At 33.3% G+C, this 10,984-nt stretch overlaps 1 protein-coding gene across 1 annotated transcript; it reads right to left on the reverse strand.

Annotated features, from left to right (window-relative positions):
• Nucleotides 1-8,017: 8,017 nt before the first annotated feature.
• On the reverse strand, nucleotides 8,018-10,350 carry LOC117933601. The gene is made up of 4 exons (XM_034855058.1): nucleotides 10,165-10,350; nucleotides 9,863-10,060; nucleotides 9,003-9,218; nucleotides 8,018-8,721 (listed from the first exon to the last, which is right to left on the reverse strand). The coding sequence occupies exons 1-4, from the start codon at nucleotides 10,165-10,167 to the stop codon at nucleotides 8,485-8,487; spliced, it is 654 nt and encodes a 217-aa protein (XP_034710949.1). The 5' UTR covers nucleotides 10,168-10,350; the 3' UTR covers nucleotides 8,018-8,484.
• Between the last annotated feature and the right edge of the window lie 634 nt (nucleotides 10,351-10,984).

Here is a 10,984-nt window from a genome sequence, read left to right on the forward strand (position 1 = left end):
TTTTAGCCCTTTAGATAAGAAAGACAATATTAGGTTCTCTCATGGTAAAAATTAACACCTAATCGTTATGATTTTAAAACACATTTACAAGATTAAAAGAAATTTATACATATATAATATTATAATTTTTTTCTCCTATTCAATATAGGATATCATAATCACCTTCATATAGATACAACATTGTGTTCCACAGGGGACTCATACTAGGATCGAAGATTGATTCTAATACAAGTTGTAATAATCCGCACCAAACCATATAGGTTTTGTGTACTCTAAGTCCAAAAGTGTTCTCATAACTCTAAATGCATTTACAAAATTAAGAGAAATTTATACAGATATAGCGATATAAACTTTCTCCTTTATCCAATGTGGAATATCACACTCATAATGGAACATATGTAATTATTTTGGAGAATCAAATTGAAGAACTGAACAAGAATTTAAGAAAAAAGATAGGAAATAATCTTCATGTTGAAGGAATGGCTTCTCACATATGGCAAAACTATTACGTGGGATATTTTGGTAGTAGGATTGAATTAGTAACTCAGACCAACCATTAGGTACCCCCACCATCCTCAAAATATTAGAAGATGTATTACAGTCTTGCCTATACTTGATGGTAGATAATAATCCAATAAGCACCCAACATGGAGGGAGAGGGCTGCCTATTAAATGGCATTTGCATATACAAATTTTTATGGACTTCCATTCACCGTGTAATATTTGGACTGTTGTGAATCATCTGAATTGTATAAAACAACCCATTTTCTGCAGTTCTTACATGCCAAAATATGTTTCTTTGGCTTTTTCTAAGCATGGTCTGGGGGAGCCAGAAGTCTAGTCCTAGTATGAATTGGTTTAAATTGGCTAATTAAACTCCCCAAAAAAAAAAAAAAAAAGATGTACGGAAATTGTGGGTTTTCCTTCTTGAATTTGAAAATGTTGCCTACCCTGAACTGAATTATGACACACCTTAGACAAATATCTGGTAAATTTTAAACCATGATTTTGACAGCTTGGGTGAGGCTGCATTTGGGTTGGGTCGAAAACGGCAAAACCTAACCCGACCAGCCCATTATTAGGTGCCAGCCCAACCTACACTTGATTAAAAATATCCACAAGAAAAATCACCCCCCCCCCCCCAAAAAAAAAAAAAAAAAAAAAATGAACCTTAATATTATCGACAACTAGAGTTGAACATAAGGTACCCAACAAAAAAATGGTCAATTAAATTAAGAGAGGGGGTCTCTATCAAGTTTATCTTAGCAGCCTTCGGCCCTGATTAAAACCCCATTTATAAATTCCTAAAAAAATCAAAGGCAACATCATCCAAATCGGAGGATTTTTCCAATTAAAAACAAGAGCAAGTGAGTTCACTTTAGATGAAGGTCCCTCCAACTTGTGTGCCATAAATTATTGTTTTCAATGCAGCAAAACAATGTCATCACATCCAACAGTGGATGTGTGGGGTGGAGATGGGCTTGCATCACATATTACTTGCTTGACATTTCTTAAAAGAGACTTATCCTTGGTGGTGTATTACCCATGCTTATCCTCTCTTTTGGGTCTTCTCTTCTCATGGACCCACCCTAATTTGCAAATAGCCAAAAAAAAAAAAATCTTCTCTCTCGGCCCATACCCACTTCACCATACTTTACAAACTCCTAAATTCCATTCATACCCAATTCTGCATTTTGGAAATCACTTACCAAATCACCTAAACTTCTAGAGTATAAATTCCCTTCTAGAGCCCTAAAATTGGGAATTAAATGTAGATATTTGCATAATTTAATGGGCTGCAAACCAAAAAGAAAAAGAAAAAGAAAAAGCACACAAAAAAGGGGGGTCAAAGAAAACCTAAGAGATGTTAATTTATATAATAATATGAGTTGAGGTGATTAATTGATTCACTCAATCACTCACTAGGTATCATCTAGAATTTTCATTTTTATTTTCCTTTTCCCAATTATTACAAGACGAACCATAGGCAAAGAATAAAATGAAAGAGTACAAAAAGGGTTGTTCTAGAAGCCGAAATCATGTTGATATGGGAAGGTAGGTAATGTAGGCGACCATGGATGAGGGGAACCAATCAGGGGCATAGAATGGGAAGGGAGGGACCAACAATCAAGAGGGAGATGGAATCATGAGTGAGGTGTGGGCATGGAAGAGCCTTCCCTCCATTCTATTTATCTATTATTAGATCAATGATTCAGCAAACCCAAATGACATCATGCCATGGGCAACTTGAATGTAGTAGGACCCAATTTGCAATTATGCCTTTTATTTTATTTTTGATTTAATGGTAAAGGGGCAAGTGAAGGGTGACGAATTAATAAAAAGCATGGCATGATGGAGAAAATATAATATGACATTACTCATAATATACCAAGGCTTGGATATGTGGTCTTTGGGGAAAGGGAGGGGGTGAAGGGCATTGCACCAAAAGAAAGGAAAAAGAAAGTAGAGAGTGAGATCCACATCCGCCCCACTTTCCTTTGGCGTCTCCCAATTGTGCTCCTCTACATGGCCACCACCAAATTTATATTTCTTAGTGTAGCTCCCTCTTTCATGTATTAAAACATCCAAAAAGCACTGTTCTTGGTTTGTGGCAACCAAAAACTTAGGCCCATTTCCATCACATCATTTGCCATGTGTTTGTTTGTTTTTTTCCAAGAGCTGTTCACTGTTGGAAAGTGGGCTATAAAGTTTAAAGGGTATATTCTCAATTTCACACACTACCCTACAATTCGTTATTTTTTCAGTGTAAATACAACAAGCCAAAAACCAAACTTCTACTTTACAAATGTCTGGTTTGTTCATAAAATACATTAGCATAATATTAATTAACTTTTGGTAAAATTCAAACTCATTATTCACATGATAGATTATGCTCTTTTTTTGTGAAATTGTTTTGTAGCTGTACAAAATGTTAACCAAATCACGTAAACACACAAACAAAAAATTAAAAAATTAAAAATTAAAAAGATAAGATTTTTAACATTCGATGATGAATGTGATTCTTATGTTCACAAAGTACATCAACACTCACAATTTATTAATTAAAACAAACGAGAAGAATTATAATAGTAAAACTCTAAAAAACAAAACCTCTCAATTTTAGTTATGCTTTCTAAAAAAACAAAACTCTAAATAAAATTATTAAATATATAATAGGAGTTAGGTAAAGCCAATAATTATCTCAAAAAAAAAACATTCTTCAGAGGGTGTTGTGCCCTTCAACCCCACAAGTTGACCAAGTAACTCAAATCCCGACATTCCTAACAAAACATAATAAAAATTATTCAGATTTCACAATTCGACACAAAAATTAACCATTACAACTTTGAGTGATCTAGAATTTTATTTTGAAGGCATGAAACTTGTTGGTTTATCAGCTTTAAATAATTCTTATTTTTATTATTTATTAATTTTGAGGGCGAGTAGCCACCTGGGATTTGCCAATAACATATATTAGTCATGATGATGAGTTTACATTGGAAAGGTGAAGAGTATAAATAAGCCACATGTTTTGTATGCATGAATCAGCATAATGAACAAAGGCAATTCCCACGTGGCCTTCCTCTTTAATTCCTTGCCTCTTCTCTTTTCCTCACCCACTCCTCTTTCTAAATCTTTGTGCTTTACACCTTTCATTACATTACCATAATAATTTGTTTTTAAAAAACGTTTATAATATAAAAAGTGTTCTCATAAAACAATTAAAAAATTATACATATAACAAAATTGAAAAAATTAATTTTTTTTAAAATAAATCACTTACAATACTTTTTGAAAATATATTTGATAATTGGTTTATAAAAAAAATATTTTAAAAAAATACTTTAAATAAAAACACTTCTAAAATGGTATAAAATAGTACATAGATGTCCCGTAATTAAATATTAAAAATTAAAATTTAAGAATTTTTATTTTTTTAAAATGAGTGTTGTAACCTTGGATTTTTATTTGGCAAGGACTTGATTAAGACCCCGTTTTTGTGGGCATGAGTGCGAATTGGCCTAACTAAAGCTTCAAGTGGCAAAAAAAGGTGTAGTTTTGTGGGCATGAGTGCTAATTGGCCTAACTAAAGCTCCAAAGTGGCAAAAAAAGGTGTAGAAATGTGTTTGGGAATTCTCGAATTTTTGTTTAAATTACTGCTACAATTGAGATTGAGATCAATTTCACATTGAAGGGAGGAAAAGATATTATGAAAATTGGCCATGACTCAATTTTTACAGCACTAATTGAGTGGGAATGGTTAATGTAATTTATTTATAACATATGGTTTAACCTTTTGGTATGATATCTAAATTTATAACCTATGGTCAATATTGAAACAAGATTTTTATAGAGTATGAAGCAAAATTAATACTAAATCGTTATAAAGATATTAATATTCATAATTGAACTCAATTAATAGCGTTATAAATTATACCATTGTCGAAATCAAAAATTAAATGGTCTGATTTTGTTGGGTAGTATGTTACTAATTCAAATAAAAATTAATATTGGAAACTTATTTTTTTCCTTTTGTTTTTTTTTTCTCCTTTTCATAAATTTTTTCATCGAACTTTAAAAAAATTGCTAGTTTTGGATTTTAATTCCCTGGTCACAAAATAATCAAAACTAGAATTTGGGAAACAATTATTCAATTATTTTAAAAAAATTTCTTGTTATATTTATGTACAAAAAAATAATGAGATTTAAAATTTCGTCTTCTTTATAAATTTGTATTTTTTTTTTATTTTCTTTTAAAATTTGTTATTTTGTTATTCTGTCAATTTCTCTCAATTTTTGTAATCATGTCATCCTAACAACTATGACAGCTTTTGTATTTTAATACTAAATTTTGTGTTAAGAGAGGTATATAGAAGCATGAAAAAGAACCAAGAGAAGAAGTTTTAATGAGAAATATAAAAAAAATTAAATTATAAAACAAATAATGGAGGATACCGTAATCAATGATATAGATACTATCTTCTTTGAGCTCAAAAAAGTCATCATCTCCTTATATCCAATCATGTAGATGTTATATTCTCTTAGTCCAATTATAATATTAAAAGTGTTTTTTTAAACACATTAAAAATCACCGTGATCATTCATAAGAAGTCTCGACCTTTGTTTTTGAAAAATCAAATTTTTCTTCAAAAATTTACAAATAAAATCTATATAATTTTTTCTTAACATGATATCAATTTAAAACTCATTTTTGAATCTAAGGAATAAATATGAAATAAATAGATAATAGTTTTGTTAAATAAATAATATCATGATAATTTTAACAACACATAAATGTCAATATTATAATAAAAACATAAATCATAGATATTATTTTCAATAGATATTATAAAATATAAATATTAATATTTTAATAAAATAATAAATTATATTTTATTAAAAATAAATACTTATATTTTAGAAAACGATATAATTAATAGCATTTTATTTAAAATGAATTATAATAATAAATAAAATAAACCAAATTTATCATTACACAATAAATTATGATTTCAACTTAATTAATATTTGATCGAGTTTCAAATTATTTTTAAAAAACATTAAACTTGTTGCTATTAAATGTCAATTAATTTGAAATCTATATTTTTTAATGAGAAAGTAAAAAAAAAAAAAACGCATGTATATAATTGCATTAAGAGGAGAAACAATGATAAACATTCTCAATTAATTTTGGTTTGTGAATTTATGGTATTAATTGATTTTTTTAATTTTTAATTTTAAAAAATTATTAGACTTCTAAAAGAATCAAAGCATGTTTCTTGATTTGACGTTTAATTTATTTTAGTGAAAAAGTTTAAAGCTAAATACAAACATACACGTTGGAGTGTGATTAAACATGTACTTATTATATATTGTTCATATATGAATTGTTCCATACTTAAACTTATACTATTTCATTGAAGGCTTATTTTAACTTTTTCAATAATTTCGTTAACTTAAAGCATCTTCCTTGATTTGAGGTTTAAATTTTTAGTGAAAGAATCTCGACAATTGGGAAAACAATCCATCAAAAGCTACTTACAAGCTTACACATGGAATATATAGTTCATATATGAACTTTTCCACACTCAGATTTATACTATTTCAATTATTGAAGGCATATTGTAACTTTTTCGATGATTTCGTTTACTTTTTTGAATTTTCTTGTTGGGTAAGCAAGTTCTAAATAAAATAAATTAATGGGTTTAGCATTCATTTTTAAATCATAATTTCCTATTTTTTTTAAAAAAAGTTTAAGTCGAAAATTCTTTACAAAACTCTTATTAAACTTAAAAAAAAAAATTTATGATTCTCAAGAATTGATTTAGAGTAATGTATTAAATTTATTATTAAATACAATATTTTTTTTTCAAAATAATTTAAAATTTAAAATTAAGTAAATTAATATTGAAATTTCTCGTATCAAAATAACTTGAATTCATACCAATTTCTTCGGCAAAATTCCCTTTGTTTTGTTTTGTTTTGTTTTGTTTAGTGTTGTTTTTTCTCCCTCCTCTTTTGCCTATGCCTGAGTCGACATCACACTTGCTTTGAGTTCGAAGAAAGGTTCATCCAAAGTACATGAGCTCACGCGGCAAGCACGCGAGGGGATCCTCGGTGTTCTAGTTTGGTCGCCAAGGTTGAATATTCCACCCAACAGCAACCCCACACGTGCGATACAATTGGACGGTCATCAGCGAGTAGCTGGAAGGTGGCTATACACGTGGCGCAATGAGGAGGAGGATGGGGACTTCCACTTTGGAACGCGGACAAGTCAGGCCACGTGTCGGGCGTCGCTTTCTGTTGTGAAAATTAAAAGATGCTGACGGGGAATGGGCGTAGAAAAATAGGGAATAGTCCAGATGTCGGGCTCACATGCTCCATGGGTTACGTGTATCTTCCTCTCTCTGTCTCTACGGGACACCTTTTTATTTAATCTTTGGGCTATCGGCCATTCCTTAGTTACGAAGTTGTCCATCCGCAGAAAATAGATGAAAGCAGAAAGCCACACGGAAACGTTACACAATAATTCATTTTAAAAAATCCAAAAGGAATACCTACTGATATTATTATGAATAAGAGTTGATAAGGTTATAACTGTAAAATACCAAAATGTGTAAATATATAATGAGGTTTGAGATTTGATTATTACGATGTAGGAGCAGAGACCCCCAAGAAAGAGTCATTGGTATTGAAAGAGATATTTAGAAATTGAGGGGAGAGCAAGCATAGAAGCACAAGTAAATAATTTTCAAATCAACTTTGTTGACTTGTTATCATGGTATCAACTTTTCACATGAAATGTGGATGGTGTAAATTGATTTTCCTCTTAGGATTAAAATGAGAGGTTGATTCATCCGCCTCACACTTTTTTGTCTTTGCATGGCTCACTAACCTCCATCATTCTGATTCTGACCATATCGATTATGGTAGAGCAATCCTAAGCTTTTTTTATTTCTAATAAACGAATTACTCTCTTGGTATATAAATTTTGGGTTATCACTTTCCTCGGTATATCGGGGGTCAAACAGATAAAGACAAATTAGACAAGGAATTGAGTCACGAGGACCCCACTTATACTGGAAAAAAGATTTTTAAAAAGAAACAAAATTGCGTATCTAAACATAGATCACTTGATCAAGGGTTGGGATCCCATTTCCAGATGTTCAAGGGCTGAGATGCATTGGAGTCCGCCAACCACCAACCATATGGCAATGTGAATCGCGCAGTGGCCGACCCATCCTTGCCACTTGCCTTGCACATGTCAGAATCAAACTCATCAGCCGTACGATCACCGTCCAAAGGCAATCCAACGTATCCGATCCCACCAAGAGGGCGGCTGACCTACTTTATGATTCTGCGCATCGAGACGCCATCTTTTCAGCAGACCAATCACTAGCCGCCACGTTTAAAATGATGACCGCACCAATTTTAAGAGCCGGCCGGTGAGGGCCCTATCGTTTGGAGGCTATCCCCGCCAGTTAAATAAAAAATTATAAAAATGAAAACGCATTTCTAAAAATGGAAATAGGTCACTCTTAAAATAAAATCTATTATTAAATTCCATATATAGACATCCTCCTGTTTACAAGGAGACATCCTTCATCTAAGGCTCTACACAAAACCACTATTTACATTTCACTCCACTTCCCAAAACTTATGTATAATCACTCCTAAACCCCACTCCTATTATTATTATTATCATTATCATATGCTAACCTTATTTTTTTCTACTTCACCATTCAGTCCTTCATATTAGTCTTATTTCTTTCCTTTCTGTTCTCTGCCTTCTGCTTCTGCTTCCACTGCTGCAGGCTTCTAAGCCTTCCTTCTATGTACACACTGCTTGCGATAAGAGGGGAGCCTTTCTCCAATGCTGGCCTTTTGGTAAAAAGCTCTAGGACTGGAGGGCCATTGTGAAAACTAGTATTGTATATGAGGGTATTTTCGGAATTAGCTGATGAGCACGATACTTGTAGGAGACTAATAGTATTCTATGATGAGTCCTCCCATTGGGGCCCTGTGCGGAATCCCCTTTCTTCGCTTGGCCGTTCTGTAATTTACTGCAGTTGGGGGAGGTGTCGAGGGACTAAAACTCTGGACTGCGTTCTGCGCCTGCCGCCCATGGCTGCTGCTACTGTACGATTCCTCCGAGTCCGACGACGCTGTCGCCGGCTGCTGATGCTTCTTCTTCTGGAAATTCGTTGACGTACCCACAATCTGTAATTCACAATCAAAATCATAATTTGAGAAAACCCAGTTCAAAAATCATTGATGACATTGTGAGAAGAAGGCCACACAATCGAATTATTTTAGTAATTAATTCTTTAATTATATGGGCTTTTCATTATGGAGGGGAAAAAAAAAACTGATATTAATGCCAAAAAAAAATCTTCCCAGGTGCCCAACGCCATTGATTCCCATTAATGCCAAAAATAATTAGGAAAAATATTGAATCTTTTTCGGGTATGTTGACGGGGATTTTGAGGAGGATGTGGTACCTTGCAGCCAAGGGAACAGAAGCGGAATGAATCGAGGAGGCTACGCTCGCAGACCTCGCAGGTGTTGGTGACTCCTTTTCCAGGCCTAGGCTGCGGGCGTTCATTCAGGAAGACGACTCTTGCGCTGTTGATAATGTAGGTCTGGACACCGGTGATGTCCAGCACTTTCTGAATCTCAGAAACCCTGATCACATCATGGTATGATGATCTCCTTATCTGTCGATGCAAATGAAAAAACAGAGCAACCCCATCAATGACCGGTGAGACTTATCTGTCATAACATGAAACTCTGGACAAACCATGTGCTAATGATGGACTTTTTTGTTTCTCACCATGAAAAAACCATAGAAAGCCCATGAAAAGTGAGGGACTTTTTTGGAAGGAGGAATTTTTTGAGATTCCATTGATAACCTGTTTGGTTGATGAGAAAATGTAGGGATTAAAGGAAAGGAAACTTTAGAGAATAAAGATTTTTCACATGTTGAAATCTTGCATTGCTGCAGATGAGAAGAATCGGAGTCCAAATCAGCACTCAACCAAAGGCTAATACCAAGTTGAGGCGAGTTTCCTATTTTTGGAAAACAAGGAAAAAGGAAACTTAAACAATATTCCATTTTTCCAGACACCAAACGGAGTTTAAACAAACGAGGAAATCAAAACAGAGCTTAGAACAAAGAAGAAACCGTAATCCCAAATAACGGAGACTCAAATGACAAAACTGGATAAAAGCAGAGGAACTCCAGTCCCCCATTCATCCAAAAAATCAGAGCCAAATCGGGGAATAATGATTTGACACGAAAGATTGAAACCCAGAATCCAAAAATAAAAGAAAATACAAAGAAATCGCAAGAAAATCAAACCTGAATAGCACGATGATCCTGGTGGTAGCCCAGACAGAGAGAACAGAGAGCTCCATTCATGCAGTCCAAGCAATACATATTGCATTCGCTCTTGTGAGAGTCAGCATGCAACTTGCATTGAACAAAGAAGCTCTCCCTCAGCAGAGGTTTCAACCATGGCGGCCACCTGTTGTCTTCCTCATCAGGACCCCCAGCACCCTGTTTGGATTCCGAGAAAACAAAAAAGCGAGCATTAAACCAAACTCTATAAATCAACACAAAAAAGCAATCATAAAAAACGGACAAAACCCCATTTCCCTCACCATGATTCTCCTGCTCTTGGGCTTGATTTCTCGAACAGCAGACTCCTGATTATCGATCGCCAGCTTGAATTAAAACCGAGAGAAACAGATTACTCTGTTTCTTTTCTTTCCTTCTGGTTTTGAGAGAGAGAGAGAGAGAGAGAGAAAAGAAAGAGAGAGAAAGTGAGAGAAGGAGGGGTAGCAGAGAGAAAAACTGAGAAATGAGCATTTGGAAGTGGAGGCGGTGGGTTATATGGGGAGGGTCGTGCTTATCCTCTCAAAGTCTACAACCGAACCTAACTCCGAACCCGAACCTAAACCAGATGCGTTGGCTGCAAGGAACCGCCCTCCTTCTTTCCTTTCCATTTCCTTTCATTTTCATGCTCTTAGGTCTTATCATATACTAATTTATATTATTTACCTTTTTATTTTTATTTATTTTTCCTTTATTATTTTCTATATTTAATGCTTTTATTGTCATTCAATTAATAGTTGATTACTCATTTTTAAAAATAAATTAATTTTATGGCACACTTGTCTACGAGACTATGACATGTAGGAAACCTTCTTTGTCATAGACAACCATGGGCTTTTAATTTATTAATTACTTTGGCATTTTTTCCCAATATTTTTTTATTTCAACCATTTTATTTTTCTAAATATGAAAAATATCCTGAATTTTTATATAATTTTTTTTTTTTTTAAATGTGGTCATGGTCACATGGCCACTTTTTTCCCTAACACCGAATTTGAAAATTTTATTTAAAGAAATAATAATTAATAAAATATTATTATTATATTTTAGGTAGTATTGGAAGCAAATTGGGAAAGCCGGAAATCC

This window comes from Vitis riparia, chromosome 2, assembly GCF_004353265.1.
Source record: "Vitis riparia cultivar Riparia Gloire de Montpellier isolate 1030 chromosome 2, EGFV_Vit.rip_1.0, whole genome shotgun sequence".
Lineage (NCBI taxonomy): Eukaryota > Viridiplantae > Streptophyta > Magnoliopsida > Vitales > Vitaceae > Vitis > Vitis riparia.